This window comes from Primulina tabacum, chromosome 12, assembly GCF_025594145.1.
Source record: "Primulina tabacum isolate GXHZ01 chromosome 12, ASM2559414v2, whole genome shotgun sequence".
Lineage (NCBI taxonomy): Eukaryota > Viridiplantae > Streptophyta > Magnoliopsida > Lamiales > Gesneriaceae > Primulina > Primulina tabacum.
Window position 1 is genome coordinate 36,335,171 of NC_134561.1, and position 16,088 is coordinate 36,351,258.

The window sequence follows — 16,088 nt, forward strand, 5'->3', positions numbered from 1 at the left end:
TGATGCCGATCATGATGATAATATAGTACCGAAATTGATGCGGAATAAAATAATCAACAAGAACACAAAGATTTACGTGGTTCACCCAAAATAGGCTACGTCCACGGAGCACTGCAACTTTTATAACTGAAAGAAATATTACAACAAGTGTATACACCAATACACTCTATATTCCTCACACTCCCAAACCCATGTATACCGAAAAAATAATTTCTCTAACTCACACAAGAGAATTCCCGCACTCAAGAAAAAATACACTCTTTTTCTATGCACTCTCTTTTTATCAAAGCTGAAAAGCTTTTGATTTTGGGATACTAAAAGCAAACAAGGAAGGCTCAATTTATAACAAATTTATTGAACCAACTTTGAGGATTTTCCGATGTGGGATATGTGAGAAAACATTTTTAAATTCCGCATGGGCCCCACCTCCATTAAAAACTCACCTAACAGGTGCAACAGTAGTAGTGGCAGTAGTAAGTTTGAAAACTTGGTGCAAGTGTAGGTTATCACTATCAGATGGGGCTGGTAGAAATGTAACAGGAATTCGTGGACGACAGTCCCGAGTCCTCCAACAGTTCATCTTCCACCTCTACTAATGAAAAATTCGATGATAGTGCAGATAATGAAGCTGATAGTGAAGATGTTGAGGGTGATGTTGATGAAATTCCAGACAACACGGACAACAAAGACTATGATTTGAGCAAAGTCTTCTCAACTAAGTTCTACATTGAAAAATCTCTGACTTAGTGGTCTATGTATGCCATCCAAGAGTTCATTGATGAGAAAAACGTGGATACAGATGGCTTTTCTAGGCAGAATATCGTGGCTTTCCTCAAACTCTGTGAGCTATTTTCGACTATTTCTTCAGTGGTGTCATAATATGTCGTAAGCATATTCTTGAGTTCTATACCAATCTCTCACCAGGTGTAGGTGATGAGAAATCAAACAAATTACTTCATTGGCATTCATGAGGTTACTTTAGTATTAACCAGAAGCTTGATCACTCAATTTCCAGCATATCCAAGGCGCCTTTCTGTAGCCAACTTGACGTCTTTTTACTCAGTTATTCACAAAATTGTTATATGTAATTGGACTCCTTCAACCAATTCTACAGTGGTGACGAGACCACATACATTAGTTCTGTTTTCCATTGAAACTCACAATACCTTTAATTTTGGAAAGTAAATCTTCAAATCGTGCAAACTTTATTTTCTCTCACTGATTTATGGGATCTTTGAGTCTCAAGAATTCACAATAGAAATTCATAAGGAGCTCTTCGATGTAAGTGATCCACTGAAGATTGCTCTGGCCATTTTCAAAGGTAATCAGAAGATAGATCTTCCTGGAATTTTGTTTTTGTTTTTTTTTGGAATTTGGTTGTCCATTCTGGACCAAAAAAAAAAAAAAAAGAGATAAAGAGTGATGCACAAACTTCGAAAGCAAGATCATCAGGGACAAAAGAAAGTGATAACACCGAATACGAAGTTGAAGAAGCTACTAACACTTATAGCAATCAATGATTTTATTTTATCATTTTATCTGCTCTGAGTTTGTTTAGTTTTAAGCTCATTTCAAGTTTCTTAAGTTCTTGTTAATTAGGTGTTAAGGTGGTTTTAATGCTATCCTCATTTCAGTTTAAGAAGATGTGAAAGAGTGATTATCTCTATAAGAACATGTGTTCTGTGAGACCCCGATAATAAAATAGTATTGATGGCATTTTCGTAAATAAGTTGAAAAATAATGAATTAATTTTTAAGAATAAAATATGACATATCTTGGACATATGAAGTCCAAATGATTTGAGATTTGGATGTAACGCAGAAAACTCAAAGATATAGAAGTTTCATGTTTTGAGTTTTGAAAAATTTGATCGTTTGACTGGTTCTAAGGGATGTACCGATGTTAAAATTTTAAATAGTATATATTATATTATATTATATTATTTTATTAATATAATATAATATAATATTTAAAAAAATAAAAAAAATAATATTAACGTGAGTCGTGAATTCCACCGGTCTCAATTTTGACATAAAACGAAATGAGAGAGAAGAAATAAGGTTTTTATTTTTCTTTTCGATCGTGCGACTTATCGGTTTATCCAATCGACGAACCGACTTCAGATCTAGGATTGTTGACACGAGATCTTCGATTTGAGGTATAAATTTCATAGTTTTGGTGATGTTTGAAATTCGTCGATTTTTTGAATAAATCCGATAAATTGTTAAATCATACTGGAATTGAAGATTGTTGAATAATGTATGATTTTAACGAAGAAGAGATGATTATAGTGATGTTATTTTGAATTATTCTCAATTTATTATAATTAGAGAATTTTAATCATTTGATTGATATTGAAGAATTATTTGTCGGTTATATATGCGGTAGAATAACTGACAAGAAACTAAGTTTTAAAGTCGGAATTGAATTATGATATGATTTTGATTTGATATGAATTTTTGAAGTTTCAAATGATATTTGAAACTCATATTAATGATTTTGGAGTATGTTATTGATTGGAATGAATATGTTATTGATGTAGATAGATTATTATACTGATATCTTCAAGCTACATCAATTGGAATGAAGAATTGAGGTATGTTGCAACCGGATAACATACGACAGGTATCTGTATTATATGATATATGTTGGATTGATTTGATTGAGAATATGTGTCGATATGCCTTATTTGTTGAGTTTATGTGGCATACATGATATTGTGATTTGAATATCGATGTATAAAATAAATTTTTTGTTAACACACATCGTTTGATGCATACATCGATACATGACATGCACGTTGAGCTATGATCCTTGGATACCCTGATATGATTTGATTGGATTCTGGGGTTTGTAAACACAATGCTATGTTTGGTATTACATGACCCTTAAAACATAGACATTTGTGGCCCCGGCGATTGATTTGAGATTTGGGATTTGATGGCGCTTCGTCGACGCTATCATACGAGTATCCCTTATTGAGGCCGGTGTGCCAGCTCGAGCATTGATTTGATAGCGATTCGTTTGATTCTGACATGTGCTCAGTGGATGGGCATTTGACCTGATACCTCCACGACATACATGGATTGCATACCATATATCATTGTTTAGATATCTGTGGTATATATGATTGATTGTTCCATACGGAGCTTAGCTCACCCCCAAGGGGGGCTGTTGTTGTCTTTGTGTGTGGACAATGGCAGATACTCCAGGATATCAGGAGACCGGAGAGGGTACTTCTGGAGGGAGCCACAGCTTGGGCTGAGGTTTTATGTTTATGTCTTGTTCCCAGTATATATGTATATGTATCTATATACCGGGGCATGTCCCGAGGATATGAGATGTTTGTATGTGATTGGTTTTGATTACGTGTGGGCATGTTTATGACGTGAGATGAAATACTATTTTTAGTATTCAAATAAAAGGATTTGGGCTCATTGTAAAGAAATTTTAAACTCGTTTTCCGCTGTAATTAGTTAATCCTAATCAGAGTGCATTGTAATAACAATTAGGAGCTAAGGGCCCCACATGTTCTATTCAGTGTTAAATGATAAATGTCTTTGTCCATGTGTTGTCAATACTTCGAGCAACACTCAAACTAATATGACCAAATTCAGGAGGATATATGTTTTCAAAATCAGGGAGAGTCAAATGGAGTTGCATCAACATGCGTAGATTTGTTTGTGCTTATTTTGTCTAGAAAGACAAAAAAGATATTAAAAGGAAACATGACTTGCATTGCAAGACACAATTCTTTAAAAAATATTATTTTTCTTTTTTAACAAGATTTTACATAAGAGTTTTATCTTTATAGAATATTGAATTTCTTAAACTATATTTGATCTTTAATATTTAAAAGAATTAGTTTCCTAATGAAATACCAATTTTCTTATCTTGTAGGAATCATATCAAGATCAACACAAGTCTATACATAATGCAAAATAATTTTTGCACCAAAAGAAGCAAACGAGAGAACATAGATAAAGCTCCGGTGAATTTTCTGAATAACTCGCAAAGACGAAATATCGCAGTTTCCCTATGTTGTTGTTGTTAGGATGTATTGCTTGACAGATATGAGTAAATATATAATAGTAGCGTAATATGGTAATTTGTGTTTTTATCAAAATCAAGTGTTGTGTCAAATGTTACAACATTCAAGACAACATGCAACGGAATATTAAACTTTATAACACAAATTCCCTTCAGTTGTGATGTGTTGAAGACATTTGATGTAACGATCATGAGTCATTGGACTGAACCAACATGGGCATCAGCCCATATTCATGCACCACTAATGATCATGGGTCGTTAGGATGGTCGAACATGAGCCACAACTCATGTCCGTGCACCATAATCCAAGAAATTTTGAACACTTAATTTATGTAGAAACACTCTATTTTCCGGCCTCATCCCTAGTGATGGTGTTTGTTTTACTCGAGTCCACAACATTCGATCTTACTCTATAAGCTGGCTTGGATTTATTTTATTCATATGAAGTGATGTAAAACTTGATATTATATTCCAATATATTAATGATATATATTCATACTTTCAATAATAATAATAAAAGATGCAATTCTTCTAAAAAATTTAAATTGAAAAATACTAAAATTTAATTTTTGAACTTAATCAAGAATCAAAATGATGAAAATTTAAATAAACAACAAATAGAAAAATAAAATTATTCCAAATCTGCATCCTGATTCTGAAAATTAAAATAATATATGTCCTGAATTATTTTTAAATTGATAGCTATATATTATTTCGTTCATAAATTTTTATAGTAACCATGCATGTTTTTATTTACTTGTACTTGAAATAATTTTAAACTTAGTAATTTGCCTTCATCCCTATAGTTTATGTATTTTACACTCGTCTCCCGTGTCATGTTATAATTTTTATACTTGATAAGAGGATATATGTCATATACATACAATATAGATGATTTGAATGCAAATAATTCATTTTAAAATTATAACTTTACAATTAAAAGTACAAAAATTGTATTTATGCTCGCTCCTGTATGTTTTGTAGGCAAATATTTGTGTGAGACGGTCTCACGGATCGTATTTTGTTAGACGAATCTCTAATTTGGGTTATCAATGAAAAAATATTACTTTTTATGCTAAGAGTATTATTTTTTATTATGAATATCAGTAGGATTGATCCATCTCACAGATAAATATTCGTGAGATCATCTCACAAAAGACCTATTCATGTTTGTTTATTTGAGATTTTCATCATCTACATATCGAATTTCAGTCTTAATCGTATATATTTCGATTTTTGGTAATTTTATTCATTTTTCATATGGAATGCTGAATGGCAATATATACGTGAGCGTCACATCAACGTCATATCAACGTTATGTTATTTAAAATATTAATACACTAAAATTTGTTAATATAAAATATCAAAATTACAAAACGACAAAGGTACCAAGCCAAAAATATATTTGAGTATGTCTCTTGTGAGACGGTCTCACGAATGTTTATCTGTGAGACGGGTCAACCATACCGATATTCACAATAAAAAATAATACTCTTAGCATAAAAAAAGTAATATATTTTCTTGAATACCCCAAATAAAAGATTAGTCTCACTAAATACGATCTGTGAAACCGTCTCACATAAATTTTTGTAAAAATAATTTATATTATCTTAATAATAAACATTTACTAACATTACGCTAATTTCGGAAAGCCGAGGGGCAAATTGTGATTTTCGAAAGCTTTATTCAAAATAACAGGTCTCCATCGTTTCATTTCAAGCTGTTGTTAGACCAAAATTCGCATTCATAATTGGCAATTATTCTTTAATTTCTCCACAAAAACAGAGCGGACAAATTCACAATTTCTTGGGAAGATATTTGCAGCCTGTTAGCGTAATTATACGGAAAAAAAATCGGTAAATTCCTCTTCTCCCCAAGTTTTGTTGATGCAGTTGTTTTTATCATCAGCAGATATCATAAGGGCAAAAGAAATAATCTTTTTGAGACATTTTATTGATTTTATATCATGGGTTCTTTGTTATTCGCAATCAGTTTCTGGGTTCTTCTGTAATCCTTTTGCCTTTTTTATTTTTTGGTAATTTTTGATTGAGTTTGTTTTGTTGGAGCTGAAAGTCACGTCTTTTAATGTGTTTTCTTGTTTGATCTTACATAACATATCCTCGTTAACCACTTTTATCCAAGTTATTTTCAATGACATACTGCTCATGTTGGATTGGAAACATATAAATACCCTGTCACACTGTGGCATTTTGATGAAAGATGGGGTTTTCTGTAAGGAAAAAGGAACAAAAAGGACAAGTCTGTCTGATTGTTACATTTTTGAAGGGTGGTGAATATTTTAAATCTCTGTACCTTCTAGATGTCTGGTGGATGCGGTAGCAATGTCTCTTTAAATGATGATGATTTGTTGGAGATCAGGGCAAGATGCAAGGAGGTTAGCATACTTTCTCGCTTCTTTAAAATACTAGTTTTGCGGTACTTAGTATGGAGAAATTAAGAGATTGGATTATATTATTTGAAATGGTATTGTAAGTTGGTAAATGTTGATTGCTTTGCGACTTCATTTTGCTTTTAAGTTCTAATAATATTGCTGTCATCTGATTTTTTTCAATGGATAAATAAGTTAAGTAATGGAATTTAGTGAAAAACTTGTTTCATCATTTGCAAACAAGTGCAGGCTGACCACCAATGATGTCAGTGTCTGTCAGGGATGAGTGAGGAAGACAAACTTGAGATATGATTAGACATTGCAAAGGAGACATGAAAAAATGAAATTTATGCAAAATTAAGTACCATGGTAGTTATGCACGGGGACCCAATCGACTTAATTACTTACAAGATTTTGAAAACATTGTACTTTTGAATCAAATGTTGCAAGAGAAACGTGTCAATTGGGAAAATTGCAGAGCATTTTTCAGGTCTAATTTGGTCGTTTTAATAACATGCGTTTACAAGTTTTATTTGGTGATTTTAATGCCATGCACTTGCATGTCTAATCTGGTCATTTTAATAACATGCTTCAGATGCATGAATAAGATTGACTTTGCTTTTCTCCTCAATTTTGGAATATATTTCCTATTTTATGACCAATTTCGTCCATGTTTCTATCAATGCCTGTTGTCTGACCGTTATACTGTTCAGACGTTTTGTTGTTTAATACGTTTAAATTAAATCCTCTGATACAGCTGACAAAGGAAAAGGAAATGTTGAGAGATTCAAAGTCCCAGAGCTTCGAACTAATCAGAGTATTACCTTTTTCTTTTAGTTGCATGCTCATGTGATAGACTATGTATTGCACAAAGCTTAGGCTATGGTACTTAGTCTCTTTTTTTTCCCTATAAAATGGTGATATTTGTTATTTGCCCTCCCTATGTTTTTCAAATACACACTAGCTAATCTTGGGTACGTGTGTTTTGGAGAAAAGATGAAATAGTCGATTGTCTCACTTTATTCCTGCCTCCATCTTAGTGATTGAACACATTTCCTTCTACATAAAGCAAAAAAAAAAATCATCTTTTTAAGGTTTTTTCTGTCATCTTTAACGAGTTACCCACTATTTAAGTTTCTCATTTAGGCAAATAGTGGCTTTATTTAGATTCTGATTGAAACCCTTTCCATCTTTACTTTCTATCCTACTTTACTTTATTTCCCATCTTGATCTGATCTGTCATCGGTATTTTATATACATTTATGTGCTTTTGACATGAATTAAATCATAAATGAGAACAAATCCGTATTATGGAACTGCAAAGTGAATACCACATTGCCCATTAAATTTCAAATTCGATTAATTTCAAGCAATATTAGGATATATGACTGAATTGCCCATTAATTCTAGTTTCACTTCTCTTTGACGCAGAAATTGGAATGTCATGTCAAGAATTTATCTGAAGCCCGTGAGGAAGACAAAAACCACATACAGGACTTGGAAAGAGAATTGAGTAATTGTTGCCAAGAAATAGGTGGGACATCCTCTGCGGACTGCGATTTACTTTCATTCTTAGAGTTTATCTTCACGTTATCTGGAGATGATGTGAAACTCTTTTTTTCATATGTTTTTGCTTCAAACTATTCATCTCTGGGAGATTGCCAACAAGGTCAACTAGAGTGATTGCTAGGAATAATGGCTTATGGCTAGAGTTTTTCTATTATTTTCTTCTTTCATATTCATGATATAAAGATACCTACTTAAGTGGCCACTATCTCCTTTTAAAATTAAATTGCAACTTATATGTTAAGATGTGGAGAGTCTTTTCCTTGAAGTTGTTTTTCCCTAACTAATTAGAAGATAAAGAATAGAGCCTCGCCCTTTTTCAATTAAATTTTTTTAGATAGTCCTAACGTGATACATCTATCATCTTGTTATTATTAGATTTTAGGCTGATCAGTTAAATAATAACTCGCAGATTACCTGCAGGATCAATTGAATACAAGAAACTCTGACTTAAACTGCCTTGATGAAGAAATTAGCAGCCTTCGGTTAAAACTTGCAAACATGGAAAATCTGGAGGAGGAGGTCAGACATTTAAGGGAGCAGATGAAGATATATGAATCTGAGCGAGTGCTATTGACAGAAGAAATTGAGGATAAAGAAGTTATCATAAGGAACTCAGCATCATGTGTTGAGAAGCTGGAGGAGTCAATTTCATCAATGGGATTGGAGTATCAATGTGAAATAGAGAGTACTAAACTAGAGCTAATAGCCATGGAGCAGAATTTTTTCGAAGCAAAAAAATTGCTAGAAGAAAAAACTCAACAAAATGCTTCTATGAACGAGTTCATCCTGGATCTTGAGCTTCAGATTCAGGATGCTGATAAGGTAATTGAGATCTTAGACAAAGAAAATAAAGACTTGAAAGAAAAAGTCAAAGCATCTGAAATAAATGCCAAAGAATTTGCTGAGAAGATGGAGGAGCGATTTAATGGGTCGCTTTGGAAAAATGGCTATCTATCAAGTGAAATAGAAAATGATACAAGGTATTCTATAGACTTCTATGTATTTATGTGTATCCGAGTGTGCATCATATCACTTGGTCAGCCGCTAAAATTTAATTGGTTATTTTAGCTCTATATTGGGTGGAGTAATTACTTGGATGTAAATACTACATGAGTATCTTGTATTTCTCGCTTCGTTCAAAAGTAATTAAGTCCCACACTGTCATTCACTGGTAATTGATGCACCTGCTATGTCCTTGACTCCTTGAGAACTAAAGGCCAACTGCTACTGGGAATATTCTTCATGACATCTTCCTTACTTTACTTGTTTTCATGTTTTCAACACTCATTCATATGGTTCACAAGCACCTTATTTAGAAGATTAAAATATGGTGCCATTCGGTGCAATGGCATCAATTCCTTTGCGTAATTTTTTGAATGCTATTTGATACTTTCGTCATTGCAGCTGGAATCCATTAAGTTGAAAAAGGTAGACTAATCACATGCTACTCCGCTAAAATTGTCAAGTTCAACTTATTTTGATGCTTCCGAACCTTTGCTTGCAGTACCTGCGGCAATATTTTGGGTCCCCTGCTTTCCAAGTTTGCTACACCAGAAGCACTGGATGCAGAAAAAAGAAACAAGATGGCCGAAATGACACGTCAGATAGATGACTATGAGCATCTTGTGAGAGAGCTTAAGGTATGCTGGCATGATTATTTACACGCTTGTGCTTGTCATGCAGCAACTATACAAATGCTGACTCCTTATAGTTAGTAAATGACTCTATGTGGCATCTTTTAAGTTATGTGAACGTTTATAGTTTTGGATCTTACCAACTTTGGTAATGTAGTTCTCAGTGTCTGAAAGTTTGTGAATAACATTTGCTAGGAAGAGCTGAGAAAAGAAAAGTTGAACGCAAAAGAAGAAGCAGAAGATTTAGCCCAGGAAATGGCCGAGCTGAGGTACCAAATAACAGGGTTGCTCGAAGAAGAGTGCAAACGTCGTGCATCCATAGAACAAATATCTTTGCAAAGAATAGCTGAATTGGAGGCTCAGGTAGGCAAAACTCCAATCTCTTACATTCCACATGGAAGAGATTTTGTCAAGATTGATTAATGGTATTTACATTTTGTGATGTAGATTGCCAAAGAGAAGCAAAAATCCTACACCTCGCAAAGCCTCGTTGTCAGGAGTATCAACAAAACATAAAATATAACCTCAGATTTCACAAAAGCCTTCTTGTTGAACTTGTATCTAAGGGTTTGTTGTTCTAATCTCCTCTTCATGCATGGTACATGTCCTTTTATATTATTATGTTCTTCGTCGCGCTTACATTTCAGCACCATTAATGCAAACTTCATTACAGGTGCATCATCTCTGTTGAACAAGCCTGAATTTATTAAGAATGTTAGAGCCTTCTGGTGTATCCTATTTTTCTGAATTATATTTTCTTGTATAACAATGTGCAGAGAAAATTCATGGGCGAGGCGTGTGAAGTGCCATTTTAGTGGAATTCCAAGGATTTTTTTCGAAAATTTCCATGTAAATTTTCAAAAAGTATGAACATCAACTCCATGAATATCAGGAGATAGAGTTTTTCATTGTTTGGTGATGATTTTTTTCTTTTTCACCAAGCGTGGTTACTGAATTCTGTTGATGTGTTTCTTTGTAATCTTTTTTATTTATTTATAAAAAGGTGTGTGTATTTGTTGATGAAACCACTATGTACATATTAATTATTATGTTTGGATTCAAGGGTCTCATATGCTAATTTTTGCACACTTGATAAAAAAAAATGGGGTAACGAAGACAATATATCTCTAAATTTAAACGTGATGTTTTAAATGCTCGTGTTAAGATTCGGATTCTAGGACCTCATACCATACTTGAACAGTTAACTTTAAGTTTCAAGCTTAAATTCGAATATGGGATTGAAAATAGTATTTGACTTATTTTGAATTTTAAGCCAAAAGGGTCCACATTTACCCCAACTATTTACATATACATCTAAAAGAATTTGAAAAAAACGTGAGCTAAAACTTGCCATTTGCTGCAATATTCAGACACAAACTTACAAGAAATGTCCATGAGCTAAAAATCAGCATCTGCTGCAATATTTTCAGACACAAATATGTTGACTGATCTTGCTTGTAGTAAGTACCTTACTCAACCATCAGATACAATCAAAAGTCCCTTTAACCATTAAATATGGTATATGCTATTTCTTTAATTGCCAATATATAAAATACCATTTACATTTATTACTTCTTTGCAGAAATACAACCCCAAAATACAAAGTACACAAACTACCGGCTAACTAATGACAAACTCAACATAGGAAATGGCGATATTTGAGTGAATCAAACTTCATTAGCAACTTGGAGCATTGAAGTTAGGAAACACTACAAACTTAATCGACAAAGGAGCAATCGTTAACGGAGAATTCAGATCGCGGAAAGTGGGAACCAAACTCGGGATATCACTTTTTTCAGTCAATTGTAGTGGTTGATCATTCAACATCATGGTTTTGCTTCGCAGATCACCGTTTTCGGGAGTCAAGTGATACTCTTCTCGAACTAGTTTCACATCCGCTGCCTTTATTCCAATCCATGACACTGATTCCTTGAGACCGTGCACAAAAGATCTTTTTGTGCTTCCTGTTTGGACTTTCCCAGGTAACTCGCTGTTGTTGCTGGATTCAATTTCGATGTTGTAGACGGTTTGATTGCTTAAATTTATAAGAAGTACGGTAATGCCTGCCTGAAACGAGAAAGAGCTTCATAGATTGAGTATTTTTGTACAAAATGGGAAGTAAAATGTGGAGACTTCAAGCCAGTAGATTGCATGGCTCCCCTTCCCATCCCACCTATCAAAACGATAAATATTGAAACAGGAAAAATGGGACAAAAACAGCTAAAGGACTCGGCACCTATGGATGTGCCAAAAAATATAGTTACAGATACTAGTATAACTAAAAAAAATTAGTTGTAAAACTGCCGGAATATTATGTTTCAATCATTATGCCATAACAGACATTTTCATTCCTTGTAACAAGTAAGCAAAGGAAAATCATGTCAATTATTGATGTCAAATAAGAATTGAGATCTTTGGCATTCTATCTGCCCAGTTAAAGAAAATGATTGAGGGTTCTTACTCTTTCTTTTGAACAATGAGCATAAGTGCGCAAATGTGGTGATGCATAGCTGTTAACAGCAAGCACTCCTTTTCCCATAAGCCGATGCCATAGAAGTGCACTATACCCAAAAGATATTTAACACGAGTGAAGGTATATGCGTAAAAAACATGAGTGTGACTCAACTAGAATAGTACTTACCTATAATAATCAGGATTTGGAATGTAGGTAGTTTTGTTAAGAAGTTCGTAGAATCCACCAATCAAAGTCTGCCTGCAATATACTTTAGTATTGTACTTTGCTGCCATTCCAAGTTGATCTAGATACCTATATTGAGACGCTGTCTTAGTGAACAAGAAATCTCAATTCTGAAATTTCATCTCTTGTTCGGTAAGAAGATTTCTTTTATAAAATGAATGAAGCTGGGCTAAAAACCAACCAAAAGCTGTTCAAAAATGTGTTTGATATGTCCCTAGCACCATTGTTGTAGGCGCCTCCTGATTCTCCAATCCAGGCAGAAGTCCAGGGGCCATACACTTGAACGGTTGATGTAATATTGCTGAATACGAATGATGCCTTGTTCAAGTGATCAGGATTGAGGATTTTACTTGCAAGATTAGGATCATTTCCTGCAATGTGATTAATGGCAGAGATCACTAGATTTTTTTTAAGAAATAACATCAAGAACACAGCAAACTGTAAGGATTAAATATTAAGATATAATAAAGAACCTGGCAAGGAAAATATTTAAAGAGATCAAGATTTATAATTAAATTTTTTTTAAAGAAAGTACCCACCAGGACCCAAATTATACAAATGATGAGATATAACATCAACTACATGTGAACCAGAGATTTGAAGTAGTTTCTTGAACCACAACTTATCAAAGAACCCTCCTGGAGCCAAGATAAGAGGTTTTGAGCCAAAATTCTTATACAATTCATTAACCATAGCGTTCAGATGGATTGAATCTTTTCCATATTGCTCAGGACCAACACTAGCCCCAACACCTTTGCCGCATAACTCATTACCTGCGTGGTGAAAGTGAGACAAATTAGTTGTTTCTAGCATATGATGCTGGAAAATCCTTCACAAAACTTAGACCAAATGAAAGAATTAGTCAAATATTTTTGAAAGATTGAAAGAAGGGATTTATACCAAATTCCCAAGAGTCTATATGGTACTCTTTGGATATAGTGTAATTAATGAAATCACGAGCGTTGCCGGAATTCCAATCTCCTCCCCAAACTCCCCTTCTAATATGACGTCTACCGTATAATGCATTAAGGCCAAAAGTCACAATAGCGCTGCAACAAAGTCAGACCTATCAGCTGCTTAATTGCTGAAACAGAGACATGCTCGTGGACACGCATGCATATATACAGCTACACATGTATATACTGAATCGTACCCCGTCTTCTTGAAAAAGTTATTCAGCTCATCCCACCTCTCCATATGTAAGCATCCCTTTGAAAATCCAAACAACCCACCCCTCTCCTTCCTAAATTGGCGGCAAGGCGAATTCAGTTTTCCCACATTATACAGAACTTGGTCTTGCAGCGAACCGCCAATTCTGATTCGCAAATTCTTAAAAGCTATGGAGCAACCAATTGAAACAGTAAGTTGCTAAGAATAACATATCATATAATTCACATATAACTTTCCAAAGTTTATCGTAGGGAAGTGTATACCTTGGACAGCATTGTTCAGAAAAGGGTGAGATAAGTTCTGACAAAAGGAAAAAACACCATCAGCGTCCATTTTAGGAAGCTAGATTTCAGCAAAAAAAACTCGTTAAAGTAGTTCTTACAAGATTTATAACGGATGATAATCCCCATGGGCATCTGTTGTAGTTGCACTTATCTTGAGGCCACCAATCAATAGTAGCACAAATATAACTAGCATCTGTTTCAGTGATTATTGTACTTGTGTCAATGATAAGTCTTGCATCTTCCAAGTTCTGGCCTAAAATTGTTGGGAGAAAGGCCAGCAAGATCAACGACGAGGTCCAAAATCCCATTGGCCTGATTCATAGAACATAAAATGGCAACTCATCCTATTCAAAGTTCAATACAACAAAATATCCAAGACAGACAATATCATCATCTTTCTAAATCTTCCTCGCTTACAATTACTCAGAACATTACAAATGAACTAAAACATGTGCTTTAAATGCCAAGGATTACAGCACCAAACATAAAGATTCATAAAAGAACACGAGAAATAGATTTCATTTCTTTACATCTACAGCATCAAACAAGAAGTACAAGCAAAGTTAACACAAAATTCATTTAAGACACGAAATTCCAGCTAAAAGCAACAAAAATCTTCTACAGAAAAGCCACGGAACTCTTATCGGAACCAGTAACGGCAAAGGAAAACAAGTAAAATGATCCGAATTTTAGTGCCATAAATTTACTGAACAATTACAAACAAAAAGTTCGACCACTGCCAATCAAATAAAAATTATAGAAAAAAACACAACCCAGATGAGAACTCACCTCAGAAACCACAGAGATCCACTTTATTACAACAATGAAGCTCAATTCAACTGATAAAAGCACACCACCGACATATCCATGCTTTAAAAGAACATTTTTGAATCAAGATTTTTAATCTAATAAACAATAAACCACCCCAACGATCAAACAAAGATTGCTAGTTTCTTGAATAAGTTAAATCTCAAATCCCGAAGTTTTTTTTGGAATCCGAGGTCTGGTCAGTGAGCATTTGGTGTCACTGTCAGCATCAAACACATATTGGAGTTTGGTAAAAAAAAAAAAAAAACTTGGTGGGAATTCAATTTATATTTAGATAACCACACTCTCCTAAATCTTTATCATCCCAAAATGAGATTCTCTACTACTCGGTGTACTTGCCTTCCCCAGAAAACTTTGATGCTGGGGAGTTTTGTCTGTGAAGAATGTCGCGATGTTTTCACTTGTGATATCAGCTGTAAATATTTATTGCGTAATAAAGTTTTAAATATAACGTTACGTCTCCATATTAAAATCACTTTTATTTTGATAATTAATCAATTATCTTTTATACACACTTTTAATAAAGTATATATATATATATATATGTACACATAAATATTTGGATATATATATATATATATATAATGTATGTTTTAAAAAAATAATGTAAAAAGAAGTTTTATTTTATGGGGAAAAAAGAAGTTTTAAGAGAGAAATATATGTAAATATTTCTGAAAATAAAATTGTAGGTTTATCAATCACTTGGGAAAGCATATATATCAAACCAGAATATATTTATTGTGAGACGGTATTATATATCTATATTCGTGAAGTGACTTGATTTGATCTATATGTGGAAAAAAATATTTTGATATAAAAAATAATATTTTTCCATTAGTATCTTAATTTTTCTTAATTTATATTGGTTGTTATTTCGATTTCGATTATCTATTAAAGAATTATTAATACAACAATGATATTTCTTCTCATTCAAAAATAAAATAAAAAATCATGAATTTCGATTGCTGGTTAATTTTCATTTATATTATCCATTTTGTGTAGATGCTGTGTATAATTTTGAGATTATTTTAAAGTTAAGAATTTAATGACAAATTTTATAATCTTTTTTAATAGATAATTATTTTAATAGGATAGTTTTGTAAATTTATGTTTTAAAAATCTGGTTTTTGAAAATTTTTATGTTAGATGTGGTATGATATTTTGTGACCATAACATAACATCATTAGTAGTTGTTTTATGTCTCTAATTTGTTGTAATATAGTATGGATATTGTTTGTTTACATTTGTTCATGTGGATTGAGAATGAGTGTTGGGTGTAATAATTATTTTTGTTGAGTAGAGCAATCGAAACGTGATATTTGAGTTGTTGTACGGTTTCAAATATTTGAGTTGCACTGTTACCACTAGCTATAACTCAAGCATTCGGTCCTACAATTGATATAAAAGTCAAGGTCATGGTATGATTTGTTGGTTCCATATGCGATAACTTGAGATAATAAATATGA

The 16,088-nt window shown here is 33.3% G+C and overlaps 2 protein-coding genes across 7 annotated transcripts; one reads left to right on the plus strand and one right to left on the minus strand.

Moving 5' to 3' along the window:
• The first annotated feature begins 5,751 nt into the window (after positions 1 to 5,751).
• On the plus strand, positions 5,752 to 10,656 carry LOC142521494 (uncharacterized). Of its 5 annotated transcripts, none has more exons than XR_012814209.1 (9): positions 5,753 to 5,906; positions 6,371 to 6,445; positions 7,197 to 7,256; positions 7,871 to 7,973; positions 8,418 to 8,988; positions 9,513 to 9,648; positions 9,838 to 10,005; positions 10,090 to 10,209; positions 10,316 to 10,656. XR_012814209.1 is itself a non-coding variant. In XM_075624700.1 (8 exons), the coding sequence occupies exons 2-7, from the start codon at positions 6,371 to 6,373 to the stop codon at positions 9,990 to 9,992; spliced, it is 1,170 nt and encodes a 389-aa protein (XP_075480815.1). In that variant the 5' UTR covers positions 5,752 to 5,906; the 3' UTR covers positions 9,993 to 10,005; positions 10,090 to 10,240. The 5 variants fall into 5 exon arrangements, 2 of the variants coding, with proteins under 2 accessions (XP_075480815.1, XP_075480814.1); XR_012814210.1 differs by having other exon boundaries at positions 10,419 to 10,654; XM_075624700.1 differs by lacking the exon at positions 10,316 to 10,656 and having other exon boundaries at positions 5,752 to 5,906; positions 9,513 to 9,718; positions 10,090 to 10,240.
• A 487-nt stretch (positions 10,657 to 11,143) lies between these two features.
• Positions 11,144 to 15,016, minus strand: LOC142521493 (heparanase-like protein 2). Of its 2 annotated transcripts, XM_075624698.1 has the most exons (10): positions 14,584 to 15,016; positions 13,893 to 14,106; positions 13,774 to 13,810; positions 13,494 to 13,677; positions 13,241 to 13,389; positions 12,880 to 13,113; positions 12,522 to 12,711; positions 12,284 to 12,409; positions 12,104 to 12,203; positions 11,144 to 11,709 (listed from the first exon to the last, which is right to left on the minus strand). In XM_075624698.1, exons 2-10 carry the CDS (start codon positions 14,100 to 14,102, stop codon positions 11,320 to 11,322), a joined length of 1,620 nt encoding a protein of 539 aa, XP_075480813.1. In that variant the 5' UTR covers positions 14,103 to 14,106; positions 14,584 to 15,016; the 3' UTR covers positions 11,144 to 11,319. The 2 variants fall into 2 exon arrangements, with proteins under 2 accessions (XP_075480813.1, XP_075480812.1); XM_075624697.1 differs by having other exon boundaries at positions 13,893 to 15,016.
• Positions 15,017 to 16,088: the final 1,072 nt, after the last annotated feature.